Raw genomic sequence first — 19515 nt, forward strand, 5'->3', positions numbered from 1 at the left:
AGCCCGGACTGTGCGCCTCGTTTACCGCTGATATTCAGGCAGCATCTCTGGAGAGATTGAATGAAGAAGGGTCTCGACCCAAAGCATCGCCCGTTCCTTCTCTCCGGAGACGCTGCCTGTCATGCTGAGATACTCCAGCATTTTGTGTCTATCTTCGGTGTAAACCAGCATCTACAGTCACTTCCTACACTACTCATTCGCCGCTGTTTGTCGCACAATCCTTGCTCCTTCTGGAGTGAGGGCATCAAATGGAAACCCCCTCGGGCAGCTCTCCGCGACACCTTACCGCCAATACCTTCTTCCTGAAACGCATCGCCACTGTTCGGCGGGAGAAGCGTCTGCCTTCACCATCTCCATCTCCCGGCCTCTCCGCGGGAAACACGGAGCCCGCCTGCCCAATCCTTGCCTCTCGGACAACAAAGTTGCCGTTTCAAACGCCGACCCGCGGCGGAAAGAGTGCACCAAGGCTGGGCGAGGCGGCAAAGGATCGGCCCCTCTCCAGCGGGAACAGGAGAGCCGGCGGGATAACCCTTTAACCCATTCCACTGAAGCCAACCGACGTGGGAGCTGAAGCTCTGAGTCCCCCAACGCAGGTTAAACACGGGCCCGAGTGCAAGAAGGAACTGCAGATGCTGGTTTAAACCGAAGAATTACATAAAAAGCTGGAGTAACTAAGCGGGGCAGGGAGCATCTCTGGAGGGAAGGAATGGGCGACCGGCTTTCGGGTTCTTCAGACTGGTTAGGGATAAGGGAAACGAGAGATATAGACGGTGATGTAGACGAGATAAAGAACAGTGAATGAAAGGTATGCAAAAAAACGTAACATTGATAAAGGAAACAGGCCATTGTAAGCTGTTTGTAGGGGAGAACATGAGAAGCTAGGGCGACTTGGGTGGGGGGTACAGAGAGCGAGAGAGGGAATGCAGGGGCTGCCTGAAGTGAGATAAATCAATATTCACACCCCCACTGGGCAGTAAGCTGCCCAAGCGAAATGTGAGATGCTGTTCCTCCAATTTGCGTTTCGCCTCACTCTGATAATGGAGGAGACCGAGGACGGAAAGGTCTGTGCAGGAATAGGAAGGAGAATTAAAGTGTCCATCAACACGGGCCCAATGCCCAGCACAGTAACGGGCGGGAGGGACTGGCACGGGTTGTAAAGAGTGAAATGTTTTGGAAGGAACTGCAGATGCTGGTTTAAACCGAACATTGCCACAAAAAGCTGGAATAACTCAGCGGGACAGGCAGCATCTGTGGATATAGAAGCAATGAAAAAGGGTCTCGATCCGAAACGTCACCCATTCCTTCTCTCCAGAGATGCTGCCTGCCCCCACTGAGTTACTCCAGCATCTTGTGTCTATCTTCGGTGTAAACCCGCATCTGCAGTTCCTTCCTACAATTTCTCCGGAACCTCGCCGCCCACCATTGTTTATTGGGGGTACAGCGGCCTCAACCGGGGAACTCCACGAGGTGGATCCAACATCGCCCCTCTTCCCCACCATTACAGCTGGGGACCCCCGGGCTAGTAGCCGGCAGATGTCCCGTTCTTCCTCTTGTCCGACACCGCCTCGATGCAATCGTGATCCCGGAATATCCCTTGCACCACGGAGGGCAGCAGCAAGGGGTTCTCCGACTTGTGATTCTTCAGGTGCAGCGCTTCCTTCACGGCCTGTCCCGGGAGAAGCAGCAAAGAAAAGGGCCAGAGTTCACTTCTGCCCGGCGTTCATGACAACTCGGGGACGGGGGCGTTTGGGGAACGTGGCGCAGCCACCCCCCCCACCCCCCACCCCCCCCCACCCCCCTCCGTGGACACCCCTACCTCCCCACCCCACCCTACTTTCCTCATCACACCCGCAACCATCCCTACCTCCCCCCCCCCCCCCCCCCACACCCGGACCCACCCCACACCTGGGCCCCACCCCTACCTCCCCAGCCCACTCCTACTTCCCTCCTCACCCCCGGGAGCCATCCCTATCCCCAGCCGCGATCCGCAAACCCTTGACCCATGTCCGGTATCGAACACCAACTCAGACCCCAGCTCCCAAGAGGACACCCACTGACAGGAATACACCCTTACACCCTGAAACTTACACCATCAAATAAGTTTTCAAACTGCACAACATTTTTGCCCGTCACGTGAATCCGTGGCTGCGTGATGGCCTCCTTCATGTTGAGTCCAAACCATAACTTGTTGGTAATGACCTGCAGGCGAGTAGACAAAGGTCAAGACCAACCTCAGGGTTGAGTGTGAAGGTCCATCACACAGTTATAGAGCCATGCAGCACAAAAACAGGCCTTTCAGACCAACTTTCCCCTATCAACCAAGCTGCCTCATCTACAAGGTACACAAAATTGCTGGGGAAACTCAGCGGGTGCAGCAGCATCTATGGAGCGAAGGAAATAGGCGACGTTTCGGGCCGAAACCCTTCGTGCGATATTGCCTCATCTACAAGATTTCTCTAAATTCAAGGAACCCTGGCATTCCCTCTCTCTATACCTCCCCCCGCCAAGTTGTACCAGCTTCTCATTTTCACTCAACAAACAGCTGACAATGGCCTGTTTCCTTTATCATTGTTACCTTTTTTTGCATATATTTAATTCATTGTTCTTTATCTCTCTACATCATCTTCTAGAGACCTGGCAGTGAAGCGAAGTCCTCCGGCACTGTGGCCCGCGTCATCACAGCCAAACATAGTCCATCTCACTCCTGATACTTCCAGACAGGAGAGGTTCACATAACATAGAAACATAGAAAATAGGTGCAGGAGTAGGCCATTCGACCCTTCGAGCCTGCACCGCCATTCAATATGATCATGGCTGATCATCCAACTCAGTATCCTGTACCTGCCTTCTCTCCATACCCCCTGATCCCTTTAGCCACAAGGACCACATCTAACTCCCTCTTAAATATAGCCAATGAACTGGCCTCAACTATCTTCTGTGGCAGAGAATTCCAGAGATTCACCACTCCCTGTGTGAAAAATGTTTTCCTCTTCTCGGTCCCCCTTATCCTTAAACTGTGACCCCTTGTTCTGGACTTCCCCAACATCGGGAACAATCTTCCTGCATCTAGCCTGTCCAACCCCTTAAGAATTTTGTAAGTTTCTTTAAGATCCCCCCTCAATCTTCTAAATTCTAGCGAGTACAAGCCGAGTCTAGCGAGTATAACCCTCCATCACTGGGCCCTTCCCGGTCCCGATAGGGCCCATCCTCACTCTTCATCAACCAAGGAGTGTGTTGTCCACTGCAGGGAGCATTGGTCCCAGCTCTGTAGCTGCATGTTCACCAGGCCAGGTCAATGGGCATCAGACGGCTGGGCACAATCCCAGGCACTTGTTGGCAACATTCCCTTGTTTTCCAGATTTGGTCAAATTGCCGAATTGTAAGCTCCCCGGTGCCAGGAATGGGATACAAATTGACCCCTGGATTACTAATGCAATGCACAAACACTGCCCCATCATGTGACATGGGTGAGTAGCATCAGACAGCCTGGGGAAAACTGATGCTGCCCGGTACAGTTCAAGGATCACTCTGTCCCTCCTGCACAACTCTGCCCCCTCCACCGAGAGGACCTGGCCGTCATGTCGCAGGCCAGTGACAGACGCACAACACTGTCTGGAGCAGCGTCTGTTTGCAGAATCCGGGGGCTCCAGCACCGGCCTCAGCCCTGCCCAACGCGCGGCTGCCTTCCCGCGGGAGTTGGCCGCTTACCTGAGCGATGGCGCTGGTGATCATGCTCCCGCCGGATGCTCCCAACACCATCATCGACTTTCCGTCCTTGGACAGCAGAATGCTGGGAGACATGGAGGATGGAGGTTGCAGACCTGCCACTGGGGAAACAAAACAACGCCACACTGAGCATGCACACAACTGCAGCTTCCCTGCCTCCCAGCCCAGTCACATCCTCAACGACACACTTTACTGCAGTAAAGGGAGTAGGGCAGTCACTAACCCTCCTACTCTGCAGTCAAGAACTGAAATCTTAAGTGGGCTATTCGACCATAGTGCAGAGCAGTCCTGAACTACTATCTACCTCATTGATGCACCTCTGACTACCTTTGATCAAACTTTATTGGTTTGCGCTAAATGTTATTCCCTTATCAGGTATCGATACACTGTAAATGGCTCAAGCGTAATCATCCATTGTCTTTCCGCTGACTGGGTAGCATGCAACAAAAGCTTTTCACTGTACCTCGGTACACGTGACAATAAACTAAACTGAACCTGGCATGTGAGGGGGGGCTCTGACTGCACATCAATGTGACTATCAATGGATGTTCGTCAGCTCCATTCAGCTGAATACACCAGGGCCAAAGATCGCCCGCCAGCCTTCACAGTCCATTCCAGCTCCGCTTACCGGAAGCACACGTCCCACAGCCAACAGGAACAATTTTAGGAATATAAAATCAAATATAAAATCAGCGGATGCTGAAAGTCTAAAAAAAACCTGAAACGCTGGAAACACTAGCTAATCATTCAGAACTGTTTTGAGAAGCTGAAAGTTAACTCTGCTTCTCTTCCCACAGTTGCTGCATGATATGTTGAGTGTTCCCAGCAGGTTCTGTTATAACTTTAATAAGTTATCATCATGTATGACCTGTCCTGAGCCCAGCACATACATGTAATCATGAAGAAGGCACGCCCGCCAGCGCCTCTCCATTCTTACAAGTTTAAAGAAATTTGGTATATCTCCGAATACTGCAGTACATATGTATTGTAGAAAGTATCTTGACTGGTTGCGTCATGGCCTGGCATGGAATGCAAGTGCCTACAACCCTCCCCTCTATTGAAGGCAGGCACATGAGGTGCTTCCTCGAGAAGGAGGCACCTATCATCAAAGATGCTCACCATCCTCACACTGTCTCTCTGCCATAGGATAGGAGGTACAGAAGCCTGAAGTCCCACACCACCAGGTTCAGCAGCAACTAGTTTCCTACAAGTATCAAGTTCTCGAACTGAGGTGCACAACTCAATTCAACCTCTTCAACAGAATACTACCCCAATGGACTTGTTTTTATTATGTTTTTGCACAGTCCTTTTTCTTTAGAAATGTTATGTGTGATATTTGTTTAATTCATATTTGTTTTGAGGCGATGTGCCTGTGACGCGACTTTAAGCAAGATTTTCATTGTACCCACCACCTCACCATCATTATTACAAAGACAACCAACTTCATGTCATGTTTATTGTCATATGCACAAGCATGGTTCACTTTAGTCTATTGCCACACTGTAAAGCTTTTCACCATACCTCGGTACACGTGACAATAACCTAAACTGAACCATGATTGTACAATAGGACAATAAACTCGACTTGAACATGATCTTGGAGTTTGTTGTCTTTATAATAGTGATGACTTATTTCTGACTTTCTCAGAAAATACTCTTGACACCTCTATAATCCTTCAAGCATACTTGCCTTCTGAATTTCCACTGCCACAGAAGTCAGTCAGCTGATCGTTCAGGATGATTCCAGTGCTTTCTGAGTAGACCATCGAACCAAACCTATGGAAACAAAACGTAGTTTTTCCTCTGACCGTATCAAATTCTGTCTCGAGAAAGGTCCCTCAGTCCCCGGAAGACTCGCCAGTCCAGCTCAATTTCCACCCACATTTAAATCCCATTTTGCACGAAGCAAGAAGTGCAAGAACATCGAGAAGGAGCAGTCCACTCGGCCCCTCAAGACTGCCCCAGCCCTCAATACGACATTAGCTCATCCATGCCGGCCTCAAATCCTCCTCTGTGTCAGATCTCCAGTGCCCTCAATTTTTCAACTATTTTTCTATCTGCACCTACATAAATTTATAATCAGGTCACCACCACATTCAGGGGCAGAGAAGGAATGTCTATACTCCACAGTGTTAAATGACTGGCCATTTATTTTGTTGCTATGTCCCCTTTTTCATGATGCTTCCACTACTGACAACATCTCAGCATCTACCCTGCTTTTATTGTTTATTATTGTCACATATGCAATGACAAACATTGTTTTATGTTCTAACTTTTTGCGATCCATGCACTATAACACCTCTGAAGTCTCCATTTAGATAACGCTGCATTTTGCCTCCACTTACAAAGTGCCGGTTCCCCCACTTGCCCGCGTGAAACTCCCCTTCGGCAGGGTTCCCCACCCACTCTCATTCAATCTCTCTTCATCCTGTTGCAGAATCACAATGCACCTCATCCCACCAACATTGGAAAACTTGCATTTTCCCCCACTGTTCATGTCGACCATGGCATGGGAGTGGAGTGGAGTGTAGCTGGCGGGAGGGTGTGGACTTACGGGTGGTTGATACTGCTGGTGACGGAGACAGCATTACCCTCGCTGTCGATGACTGACACGTGACTGGTGCCATAGCTCTCTTTTGCCCCGGAGATGTTGCTGTAGTATTCTGGCGGATGGGTTTTGCCGTCGATCTTCTTGCGGGCAGCCTGGGCAAACTGCTCCAAACGCTGTGGCAATATCTGTGGTGAGGCAGAGGGGGATTAGTGGGCAAGGCTGGCAACACAGTGGGGGATTGGGGTAGCTCGGGTGGGGGTGGAGAAGCTCGGGTGGGGGAGGGGCAGCTGAGGGGGTGGGGTGGGGCAGGCCGTGTGGTAGGGGTGGGGTGCGCAGCTTGGCTTGTGACACTAACAGTGAAGTATTAGACTCCCTCACAGTGAGGCGGGTAAATATGACCACAGAGATCGAGTGAGATAATGGGCAGGGTTTGTCGACATGTGGAGGCCAATATAATGATCAAAAGGTAGTGTTAAGGGCCTGTCCCACTGTACGAGGTAATTCAAGAGTTCTCCCGGGTTTTCCCCTGATTCGAACTCGGAGAATGTCCATAGCGGGTCCGTAGGAGTTCGTGGATGTCCCGTAGCGGCTCGTACGAGTAAAAAGTAACAATTTTTTTCATCACAAGTATTTTTTAACTCGTGGACATTTTTCACAGTGTTGAAAAAACGTCACTAGTTTACCGGATTTCCCGAGTACCTACCGTTACTCATACGAGCCGCTACGGGACATCCACGAACTCCTACGGACCCGCTACGGACATTCTCCGAGTTTGAATCAGGGGAAAACCCGGGAGAACTCTTGAATTACCTCGTACAGTGGGACAGGCCCATTTTACAGTGTGGGGTGTATCAGTGTTACAGTGGGGGGTGTGGGGTGTATCAGTATCAATGTGGGGGAGGGGGAAAATCATTCCAACTGCTATTGTCTCGAGGGCTGGAGGGGAGAACAATGTTTAAAGTTCACCCAACAATAATCATCCCGGCACAGAAATAACGAGTGAAATGCTGAAGAGTAAATATAGCTCACATACTTTGACAGAACTTATCTTGTCCTGCCCTCCATTTGCAAACTTCAAGGACTCTATTATTCGGTGATAGGTTTCGACCTTCTGATCTTCCTCCAATGATTTGGGGGTGAATTTAAATCCTGTTGGAGATCAGAAAAGTTAGTGTTTAGCACATTTCGGGGTTTACTGCATTGTCTTGTTCTAAATTCTGATAATTAGCGAGAGATCCTCCTAAATAAAAGTACAGCAGTGCATGTAGGAAGGAACTGCAGATGCTGGTTTAAACCGAAGACAGACAGTAACTCAGTGGGACAGGCAGCTCCTCTGGAATGGGTGAAGTTTCAGGTTGAGACCCTTCTTCAGTGAGTGTCCCCCACACTAGAGTTCACAGGTAGGACTGAGTAACCTCCTGCTAGAGGTCAGAGCCTGACACAGTCTAACGGATGCAGACATATTCATTCCGCTACTGCCCAAAGGAAATGAAGAATGAGGAAGAGATGTGTGCCTGGCTACAGCACCCTCATTATTGAAAGTAAACACCATGGAGTAGAGGATGTTTCATTGTCTGTAGGTACACAAAATTGCTGGGGAAACTCAGCGGGTGCAGCAGCATCTATGGATCGAAGGAAATAGGCGACGTTTCGGCCCGAAACGTCGCCTATTTCCTTCGCTCCATAGATGCTGCTGCACCCGCTGAGTTTCCCCAGCAATTTTGTGTACCTTCGATATTCCAGCATCTGCAGTTCCCTTTTGAACATTTCATTGTCTGTACTCATGTTTACTTAGCCCACAGCTAACAATGGAACATTTCCTTTATCATTGTAACTCTTTTGCATATCTTTCATTCATTTGCTCTATATCTCCCATCTATATCTCTCGTTTCCCTTTCCCCAGACTCTCCATCTGAAGAAGGGTCTCGACCCGAAATGTCACCTATTCCTTTTCTCCAAAGATGCTGTCTGACCCGCTGAGTTACTCCAGCTTTTTGTGTCCTATCATAGATTAGAGACTGCCTGTAGTGATCTTTCATAGACTCCCAGAGCTGGGACAGTGTGGGTTTAGTATTAGTTTAGTTTAGTTCATTGTCATGTGTACTGAGGTAGATAGGTTTTGTTGCGTGCTAACCAGTCGGCATAAAGACAATACATGATTACAATCGAGCCATCCACAGTGTACAGATACATGATAAAGAGAATTACGTGAATAAGGTTTAGTGCAAGATAAAGTCCAGTAAAGGCTGAACAAAGATAGTTCGATGCTCTCCAATGAGGTAGATAGTAGCTCAGGACTGCTCTCTAGTTGTTGCTGCTAGGATGGTTCAGTTGTCTGATAACAGCTGGGAAGAATCTGTCCCTACAGGCGGGTCCTGGAGAACGACCACACACATGTCGTGGAGCAGGAAGTGCAAGGGGTGTATCAGTGTTACAGTGAAAGGTATGGAGTGTATTGGAGTGTGTGGGTGTAGGATGGGTTATTCAGGAAGGTGGGATGGGTGCAGTGGTGCAGTGAGGGTGGAGCTGACTCAGTGCTGCCGCCTGCAGGGGGTAAGAGGGAGATTCTGGATGCAGCACATAGGGAGGCAAACCGATGGTGAGGAGGAAGGGCGAAGCACTCCCTCTGGTGAACATACCTTCCAATATCTTGAGCATGAAGATGATGATGGCACTTCGCGAGGGTGCGGGTGGAGTGTACATGGTGTAGTTCCCCAGGGAAACAGTCAGCGGCTCCATCACCACCGCCTTGTATTGTCGGAAATCCTCCAGTGTGAGGTTGCTTGCTGTAATGGAAAGCACAGATCGTTACTGAATATCTCTGGGACTGGTGCACTACAATGCCCAGATCTCTATTCTGCACTTGGTAACTTCCCTGTTGTTCGGTCCATTGTACATCTGTTTGACTTGACTGTATTCATGTATAGCATGCAAAACAAAGTATTTCCCTGTACCTCGGTATACGACACAATAATACACTTAAACCTAAACGTAAAGACATTGTCGAAGCAAAGTGCGTTCTGTTGCTGCACTATGTTATACAGTGCCCTCCATAATGTTTGGGACAAAGACCCATCATTTACTTATTTGCCTCTGAACTCCACAATTTGAGATTTGTAATAGAACAAAAATCACATGTGGTTAAAATGCACATTGTCAGATTTTATTAAAAGGTATTTTTATACATTTTGGTTTCACCATGTAGAAATTACAGCTGTGTTTATACATAGTTCCCCCATTTCAGGGCACCATAATGTTTGGGACACATGGCTACACAGGTGTTTGTAATTGCTCAGGTGTGTTTAAATGCCTCCTTAATGCAGGTATAAGAGAGCTCTCAGCATCTAGTCTTTCCTCCAGTCTTTCCATTGCCTTAGGAAACTTTTATCAACATGAGGACCAAACTTTTGCCAATAAAAGTCAAAGAGCCATTATGAGACTGAGAAACAAGAATAAAACTGTTAGAGACATCAGCCAAACCTTAGGCTTACCAAAAGCAACTGTTTGGAACATCATTAAGAAGAAAGAGAGCACTGGTAAGCTTACTAATCGCAAAGGGACTGGCAGGCCAAGGAAGACTCGACAGCTGATGACAGAAGAATTCTCTCTACAATAAAGAAAAATCCCCAAACACCTGTCCGGTAGATCAGAAACATCTTTCAGGAGTCAGGTGTGGATTTATCAGTGACCACTGTCCACAGAAGACTTCATGAACAGAAATACAGAGGCTACACTGCAAGATGCAAATCACTGGTTAGCCGCAAAAATGGGATGGCTGGTTTACAGTTTGCCAAGAAGTACTTAAAAGAGCAACCACAGTTCTGGAAAAATGTCTTGTGGACAGATGAGACAAAGATTAACTTATATCAGAGTGATGGCAAGAGCAAAGTATGGAGTAGATAAGGAACTGCCCAAGATCCAACGCATACCACCTCATCTGTGAAACATGGTGGTGGGGGTGTTATGGCCTGGGCATGTATGGCTGCTGAAGGTTCTCGCTCACTTATCTTCATTGCTGATGGTAGTGGCATAATGAATTCTGAAGTAAATAGACACATCCTATCTGCTCAAGTTCAAACAAATGCCTCAATACTCATTGGCCGGCAGTTCATTCTGCAGCAAGACAATGATTCCAAATGTACTGCTAAAGCAACAAAGGAGTTTTTCAAAGCTGAAAAACGGTAAATTCTTGAGTGGCCATGTCAATCTCCCAATCTGAACCTAATTGAGCCTGCCTTTAATATGCTGAAGAGAAAACTGAAGGGGACTAGCCCCCAATACAGGCCTGGCAGAGCATCACCAGAGAAGACACCCAGCAACTGGTGAAGTCCATGAATCGAAGACTTCAAGCAGTCATTGCATGCAAAGGATATGCAACCAAATATTAAACATGATTACTTTAATTTACATGACATTGCTGTGTCCCAAACATTATGGTGCCCAGAAATGGGGGAACTATGTATAAACACGGCTGTAATGTCTACATGGTGAAACTTAAATGTATAAAAATGGCCTTTATTAAAATCTGACAATGTGCACTTTGACCACATGTGATTTTTTTCTATTACAAATTTCAAATTGTGGAGTAGAGGCAAATAAATAAATGATGGATCTTTGTCCCAAACATTATGGAGGGCACTGTATGTCAGGCCTGCTGGCACCCCACACACTCAGACATAGGCACCAGCACACGCTCGCACACACACGCACATGCGTGCACACACACACACACATGGGAGACACTCACAGGACATGTACCCACACACACATGCACAGGCACACATGGACACGCACACACACACATGCGTATACACACACATGCACCCACCCACACACACCCTCATACACACGTATGCATGCACACACCCACCCACATACACACGCATGCGCCCCACACACACACACACATAATTCAAACTCTGCTCCAGTAAGTCGCAGAGTAGCCATCTCTGGCAGGGAGCCCCCCAACATCAGTGCGCTGTCAGGGCTGGGCCACGAGCAGGGTTGTGCACTGTTGCACAAGCACCCAGCGCAGTCATGTTTAATGCGTGTGAATGTGTGCGTTGCCAGCAGGCCCGACATACAACATAGTGTCAACATGTGGCAGGAAGGAACGAAATACCTGAATCCTGGTGATCAGATGCGTTCATGATATCTTTGATGAGGTCCTGTGCGATATTTCCATTATAGAAAGCCCCCGGCCCTTGTTTCGCAATGGTCTCCAGCGTTTTTGCCAGCTGAGCGTACAGCACTGTCTTACGCAGGGTTCCATTACCGTCGTAAAATAAAGAACTGAAGGGAAAAGGTTTATTGATTAGATGTGCGATGCCACGTATCCCCACTGGAGCCACTCTGCTGGAACCCGCTGGGCGAGCCCATTGTATTTATAATAAGTCGAGCGACTGTTTTCCACCGGTAGAGACAGGTGTCTCTGAATGTGACCGCTCTGGGATCTGACTGGGATTGGGCTACTGTGTGCCGGGATGGGTGGTGGAGAGGGCCGGGTGTGCCAGGGTGAGGGTAGTGTGTGGCACCGGTCACTATTGCCCACCTGGCTGGTGTAATATCCAGTGTGAAGGGATCTGGGATGGGTCACCGTGCTGCTCTCTAACATGGTTGTTGTTGTTGTGGGTTTTTTTAGTGTAGTGGGACCACTGCGCTGACAGAAACATCCCCCCCCCCCCCCCCCACACAGTCACACACACTGCTCGCCTGACCCACTCACCCGATCTTCCTCTTAAGTAATTGCGGTTTCAGGTACTCGTGTTCGAGGAATTTTTTTAAATAGGGGGTGATTTCAAATCCTTTCCTCGCGAGCTGTATGGCTGGTTGGAACAGGCGCTTCCAGGGCAATTTGCCAAACTGCCGGTGTGCCTCCCAGTAACCCTGTATTTCTCCTGGCACACCGATCCACTGAGCACCTGTGTGTGGGGCACAGATAACAAGGCAGACGTCACCCGGTGAATCAGCAGCTCGGGGCTAAGGCACGCATTTAGCACACTGCCGATCAAACCCATCTGCCAAGGCAGGGGGCTGCTGGCACTGCACCAGTGCACGCACCCTCGTCCCACTGCCCCGCCCCAACGGCCCAGGCTGACCATTCGTGATTAGTACGGGTGTCAGAGGTTATGGGGGCGAGGCAGGAGAATGGGGTTAGGAGGGAGAGATAGACCAGCCATGATTGAATGGCGGAGTAGACTTGATGGGCCGCATGGCCTACTTCTGCTCCAATGATCTTATGATTCACCACCGAGACTGTATGTGGAGAGAAATCTCCTCCTGTTAGTTCACATTCCTAGCCAGACTCCTACTGGAACTCTCCTTCATTCAGAAGGTAGTTGAGGCCAGTTCATTGGCTATATTTAAGAGTGTGTTAGATGTGGCCCTTGTGGCTAAAGGAATCAGGGGGTATGGAGAGAAGGCAGGTACGGGATACTGAGTTGGATGATCAGCCATGATCATATTGAATAGCGGTGCAGGCTCGAAGGGCCGAATGGCCTACTCCTACTCCTGCACCTATTTTCTATGTTTCTATGTTTCTATTCTATCACTCCAGTTGTTCTTTCCTGCTCCCCCTCTTATCTTTTACTCATTCACAGGCCCAGGCAATGATTAACCTGCCCATCCCACAAGATAGTGCTGGGTTACCGTCTTGAAGTGTGCTGATCTTGAGGTGTGGCTGTACCTGCAACGCAGAGGACGGGAGGGATGAAACTCCAAGACACTGGCCCAGTGTTTTATTAGTTTCAGGTTTAGAGATACGGTGTGGAAACAGACCCTTCAGCCCACCGAGTCTGTGCCGACCAGCGATCCCCGCACACTCACACCATCCTACACACACCAGGGACAATTTACAATTCTACCAAGCCAATTAGCCTACAAACCTGAACATCTTTGGAGTGCGAGAGGAAACTGGAGACCCTGGAGAAAACCCAGGCAGGTCACGGGGAGAACATACAGACTCCGTACAGGCAAGCACCCATGGCCAGGATCGAACCCGGGAAGAAACTATCCTTAAATCTGGAAGTATGCAATTTTCAGACTTCTGTAACTCTTGTCTGATGGGAGAGGGAGAGGGGAGAAGAGGGAGTGTCCGGGGTGAAACTCATCCTTCAAGCAATTTCAAAGTGTATTTTATTACCTGGGATGGGCCAGACGTTTGGACACCTTGAAAAGATGCCTGGATGAAGATTCTTAGCGGCAACCTCTCTTGCATTAATTACTGTTACACGGCCTGAGAGAGAGAAAGAGAGAGAGAGCGTCACACAGAGAGAACCTGTACATGTCATAGACAGAGATGAACTGTGTACGCTGTACAGAGCAGGCTCCACAAACCATTCACACAGTGAGAGGCAGTGTACACTACGGTGACGGAGGCAGTGTACACTGTCGAGTGAGAGGTGCTGTTCAGGTGAGGGGTTTAAAAAAAATAATAATATGTACAATACAAAATAAAACCAACAAACCCACCACCATACTATAAAGTAAAACAAATATTCTTAAATATACTGAGTATTAAATAACAGTTACAATTCTTGTCATGGATACATTCCGCCCCCCGCGGTGCCCAGCGGTTTTGGAAATCCCCCCGGGTGCCCGTAGTTCCTCTCTAGTACCACTCGGGCGTGGACGTAATACCCAGGAAAGGGGCAGGCAGCCGGCTCGGGCTCTGATCAGGTGTTTAAGAGGGCAGTGTAACTGTGCAGTGAGAGAGGAGGTGTGCACTGTAAAATGAGGCCGATGCCCACTGTAGTGTGAGGGGCCAGTGGGCACTGTAAAGTGAGGAAGGCAGTGTTCACTGTGCAGAGGGTGGCAGTGTGCACCGTACACTGAGAGGTCTGCACTGTACACTCACAGTGAGAGAGGCAGTGTGTACAGTATGGCAAGAGGGGCCATGTGCACTGTGCGGTGAGAGTGGGTGTACACTGTACATTTGGCCCTTGGAGGCTGGGCCAGCACCCTGCAAGGATGATCCACAGGATGTCTGTCCCCTCCCTCCCCTCTCAACTCAGAGCAGCTGCACCAGTGAGTCTGCAGCGCAGCAGTGGGAACCCTTTGGTTCGGGACGCTTCAGTGAAGAGCCCATCTGTGGAGGACTGCCCCAACCCCCAATCCCTCTTCCCACTGACCCAGGCAGCAACCTGCAGCCCCCACACCCCTGTGCACCCCCCCCCCCCCCAACCCAGCCTGTGGGCGGGGGAATCACCTGTGGTCGCCTGGTAGATGGTGTAGATGGATCCTCCGCCAATGCCCAGACTCTGGGGGTTGACCAGGGAACTGCAGAGCAGGGCAGCGATTGCTGCGTCGACTGCCGAGCCCCCCTGCTTGAGGATGTCTCTGCAAAAAACATAGAAACATAGAAAAATAGGTACAGGAGGAGGCCATTCGGCCCTTCGAGCCAGCACCGCCATTCAATATGATCATGGCTGATCATCTAAAATTAGTACCCCGTTCCTGCTTTTTACTCATATCCCTTCATTCCTTTAGCCCGAAGAGCTAAATCTAACCCTCTCTTGAAAACATACAGTGCATTGGCCTCCACTGCCTTCTGTGGCAGAGAATTCCACAGATTCACAACTCTCTGGGCGAAAATGTTTTTCCTCATCTCAGTCCTAAGATAGGACAGGTTTAGAGGGGTTTGGGACAAGTGTAGATGGGACATATTGGTGGGTTTGGGCAAGTTGGGCCGCAGGGCCCTGTTTCCACGCTGTATCACTCTGACTCTATCTAGCTTGTGTATGTGTGATGGGGTCGGAGCGCACATTGTGCACGGTGCCGCAACCTCGCTGTGCGTTAGCAGGGAGCGGGATAGACACAAAATGCTGGAGTAACTCAGCGGGAGAGAGTTACTGGAGAGAAGGAACGGGTGAATGTTCGGGTCGAGACCCGTACTCAGCCTGAGAGTCCGGGGAGAGGGAGACACAGAGATATGGAAGGGTAAGGTGTGGACATCAGTGTCAGTGGCGGGTCCTGGACCTCGCTGTGTATTAGTGAAGGGTCCTAAATGGCCTTCCCTTTATTCTTAAACTGTGACCCCCTGGTTCTGAACCTCCCAATATTGGGAACATTTTTCCTGCATCTAGCCTGTCCAATCCTTTAAGAATGTTATATGTTTCTATAAGATATCCTCTCTTCCTTCTAAATTCCAGTGAATACCAGCCCAGCCACCCATTCTTTCATCATATGTCAGTCCCGCCATCCCAGGAATTAACCTGGTGAACCTACGCTGCACTCCCGATAGGAATAATATCCTTCCTCAAATTAGGAGGCCAAAACTGCACACAAAATGTCAGGTGCAGTCTCACCCTGTTCAACCGCAATTAGACCTATTTGCTCCTAAAATCAAATCCTAAAACAAACACAGTGGCGACATCACTGAGGGGGGCAGGGTACGAGCGTCTCCCTGCATCGTGCTTGCCCAGTGCGCTGAGGCTGCATGCACTTACAATCAACAACACCTTGGTTGGGAGAAGGTCTTGTGTGTGTGTGTGTGTGTGTGTGTGTGTGTGTGTGTGTGTGTGTGTGTGTGTGTGTGTGTGTGTGTGTGTGTGTGTGTGTGGTCCGCATAGTTTACATGCAACGCAATGACCACAAACATTGTAACTGTCTCTCCACAGTTCCCTGAAACAGCTTTGATCAGGGCCCAAAAATCAGCGCGTGAATGGAATGGACAACCCAGAGGAAATCCCAACCATTAACTTCATCCGGTATTTATTCTTATCCAGTGGAAAGCACTTGGGACACATTGCACAAATATATCTGTTTATCTCCTTGGAATTCATCAAACACTGATGTTTGAGTGGGTTACTGCAGCTGGCAATTTGTTTGATTCCTTTCAAAATTGTGGGATTAACGTTATCTCTAACTCAATAGATGAATATGAATTATTTGTTGGGTATTTATTATTTGTTTTAACGTTTAACTTTATCATTTCTACCTTTTTTTTCTAAAACTGCAAATAATAACTTGTTTCTGTTAATGCTGTTCAGTGTTTTTTTTGTCTTTAGATTTTAAAGAGATGTCTCCGAAGAAGAAATGCAAAATTGTCAATCCAAATGCCCAGCAAAAGAGACTGATTTAGACAGCATTCACAGAGATTATCCAAATTTGGACTACTCCAAATGTGATGGACATTCTTAATGGGAAAGTAGTGGGCAGAAAGGCATGTCATGCATGGTTTGAAGAGCAAAAACTTGTAGTTTACAATGCCAACATTGAAAAGTTGAGGAAAAACAAGGTGTACAGAGTTACTTATTGGTTACAATCTGAGGAGTATGATGATGCTACTGATTATGATATGCCAATGTACCAGCTAGCAACTGATCTTCTCCATAAAGATGGTCTTTTGCTAGAAATCGTAATTTATTTACCTGTCTGTTACGGACTTAGAGCATATAATACAATAATATTAAAGTTCTGATCTGAGAATATCACATTTTTGAATTTTTAAGGCAGTCTCGGTGTTTATTACTATTTCCGTCACAACGGTCAATTTTGTAATTAGCTACAATTAGGTAACTAACTAATTATATGTTTTAATTTCAGGTCGTCCAAGTAATATGTTTCATATTTGTTTCAGAATGCTTCAATCTATAATAACTGAAAATTTCATTCAGTTCTCTTAATTTTTAAGAAAGTTATGGGCTTTTGACTGTCCTCAATCACAGCTTCTGTGTTAAGTCAATGGAAAAGCAATAGGGAACAAGATGCTAATTTCCGAGTATGAAAATGACCATAACTTTTTATATACTGAAGATATGAACGTGAATTAGGTGTCAAATTAAAGTTGTTTTTATGCTTTATCTGATGGGGTAAATTACAGGCTTGATTTTTAAAATCTCAAAATTTTGTAACATTCCTACTAAGAGCTCGGCTGATATTATTTTAATCTTCAGCACAGTTCCTGGTTGCATTTGATTGCACAGTGTGTAAGGCGGCACTCATACCACAAATCACTGTGAGTGCGGTAAACTCAGTTCAAGTAGCCAGGCACAAGTTGACAGTCTTGTATTAACATCCCCTGTCATTAGACGTTGCACTCCTACCACTGTGTACGAGTGAGCAGTGGTCTTGTGCCCCATTGTGTACTCGTGAGTACAGTCCCCATGGCCGGATATGTAATAGTGAACAAGGATCAGGTGTTTTAATGGTGATCGTGAGCAGCGGCGCTGTGTCCTGCAATGCAGTAGTGAGCAATGTTCCAGTGTCCTGCGGTGTAATAGTGTGTAATGTTCTGCTGCCCTGTAGTGTAACCGTGAACAATGTCCAAGCATTCTGTAATATAATAGTGAGCAACGTTCTCAATGTGCGGTGATATAATAGTGACCAATGTCCCAGTGTCATGTGGTGTAATAGTGACCAATGTCCCAGTGTACTGCGATATAATAGTGAGCAATGTCCCAGTGTACTGCGATATAATAGTGAGCAATGTCCCGGTGCTCTGCGCTATAATAGTGAGCAGGGTACCGAGTGTGATCTTGAGCAGTGTTGCAAACTCCTGCTGTGCAGGAAAGTGTGGGCCCAGCGTGATGTGGTGCAGTAATGAACCACGTCCCTGAGGTAGTGAGACAGACAACTCCTCTGGAGTAGGAAACGGGGTGGCGGTGGGGCTGGAGGTTGTGTGTGAGTGTGTGTGTGGGGGGGGGTCGGGGGTGAAGGGCTGTGGGTCGGGGGGTATATGTGAGCCGTCTCGTCCCCGGGGGAGAGGGACGTTGTGAGACAGCTGGTGTGTGAACTGGCCGGGTGTCAGGGCTGTCGTGTCACGGGCTGGGCACGGTTCTGTGAGTGTGAGTGTGAGCGTATGTGTGACCGTGAGTGTGGGCTCCCGGGTGTCGCCGGCAACGCAGTCAATAATCTCCCAGAGCCCGGGACCTCGCTGTGTACCCGTGCAAGATTGGGATCTTTTAAGAAACATTTGGACAGGAACATGGATAGGAATATAGAAACATAGAGAAATAGGCGCAGGGGTAGGCCATTCAGCCCTTCGTGCTATCACCGCCATTCAATATGATCACGGCTGATCATCCAAAATCAGTACCCCGTTCCAGCTTTCTCCCCATATCCCTTGATTCCCTTAGCTCTAAGAGCTAAATCCAACTCTCTCTTGAAAATATCCAGTGAATTGGCCTCCACTGCCTTCTGTGGCAGAGAATTCCACAGATTCACACCTCTCTAGGTGAAAAAGTTTTTCCTCATCTCAGTCCTAAGATGGGACAGGTTTAGAGGGGTTTGGGACAAGTGTAAATGGTATATATTGGTGGGTTTGGGCAAGTTGGGCCGCAGGGCCCTGATTCCACGCTGTATCACTCTGACTCTATCTAGCTTGTGTGTGTGTGACGGGGTCGGAGCGCACATTGTGCACGGTGCCGCGACCTCGCTGTGCGTTAGCAGGGAGCGGGATAGACACAAAATGCTGGAGTAACTCAGCGGGAGAGAGTTACTGGAGAGAAGGAACGGGTGAATGTTCGGGTCGAGACCCGTACTCAGCCTGAGAGTCCGGGGAGAGGGAGACACAGAGATATGGAAGGGTAAGGTGTGGACATCAGTGTCAGTGGCGGGTCCTGGACCTCGCTGTGTATTAGTGAAGGGTGGGGGCGCAATGTGCCTCTGTGCCGGGACCTCTACATTGCCCAGCCCGGTGCCTGTGTCCCGGGCGCGGTATCGACCCCCTCTGCCCAGCGCTTACCTGCCAATGTCGGAACACGTCGAGGAATCGGCGGCCACGGCGGCGTGTGCGTAGAGAGCTTGGCTGTGGCAGCAGTCTCTCCTCGTCACATACACCAGCACCCCGACCACCGCCAACACCCCTAGCACCGAGACGAGCAGCAGCCAGTGGCAGCCCTTCCAGCGCTTCATGCTCGTTTCCTGCGCCTCTCTAGCCCGCTCCTGCCCCTCTCTAACCCTCTCTAAATCGCTCCTGCGCCTCTCTAACCCGTTCCTGTCCCTCTCTAACCCGTTCCTGTCCCTCTCTAACCCGCTCCTGCCCCTCTCTAACCAGTTCCTGCACCTCGCTAACCCTCTCCTACCAGTTCCTGCCCCTCTCTAACCCGCTCCTGCCCCTCTCTAACCAGTTCCTGCACCTCGCTAACCCTCTCCTACCAGTTCCTGCCCCCTCTCTAACCCGCTCCTGCCCCCTCTCTAACCCGCTCCTGCCCCTCTCTCCCTCGCACCGGCTCCGCTCCAGCACCCGGTCTCTCTCTCTCTCTCTCTCTCCCTCTCCTTCGGCTTCTGAACGAGTCC

The 19515-nt window shown here is 48.9% G+C and overlaps 1 protein-coding gene across 1 annotated transcript; it reads right to left on the bottom strand.

The window, feature by feature from the left end:
• Window positions 1-962: 962 nt before the first annotated feature.
• Window positions 963-19388, bottom strand: ggt5 (gamma-glutamyltransferase 5). The gene is made up of 12 exons (XM_033043450.1): window positions 18962-19388; window positions 14483-14613; window positions 13418-13510; window positions 12002-12197; window positions 11399-11568; window positions 8916-9062; window positions 7310-7425; window positions 6280-6461; window positions 5416-5501; window positions 3709-3827; window positions 2089-2199; window positions 963-1666 (listed from the first exon to the last, which is right to left on the bottom strand). Exons 1-12 carry the CDS (start codon window positions 19129-19131, stop codon window positions 1520-1522), a joined length of 1668 nt encoding a protein of 555 aa, XP_032899341.1. The 5' UTR covers window positions 19132-19388; the 3' UTR covers window positions 963-1519.
• Between the last annotated feature and the right edge of the window lie 127 nt (window positions 19389-19515).

This window comes from Amblyraja radiata, chromosome 25 (assembly GCF_010909765.2).
Source record: "Amblyraja radiata isolate CabotCenter1 chromosome 25, sAmbRad1.1.pri, whole genome shotgun sequence".
Classification (NCBI taxonomy): domain Eukaryota; kingdom Metazoa; phylum Chordata; class Chondrichthyes; order Rajiformes; family Rajidae; genus Amblyraja; species Amblyraja radiata.

Coding starts and splice junctions, on each gene's coding strand:
- ggt5 (XM_033043450.1), bottom strand. CDS start 19,131: ATGAAGCGCTGGAAGGGCTGCCACTGGCTGCTGCTCGTCTCGGTGCTA. Junction 7,426..8,915: donor CATGCTCAAGATATTGGAAG/GTATGTTCACCA, acceptor GATCTCCAACAG/GATTTAAATTCACCCCCAAA. Junction 1,667..2,088: donor TTGAAAACTTATTTGATGGT/GTAAGTTTCAGG, acceptor CTCCCGGGACAG/GCCGTGAAGGAAGCGCTGCA.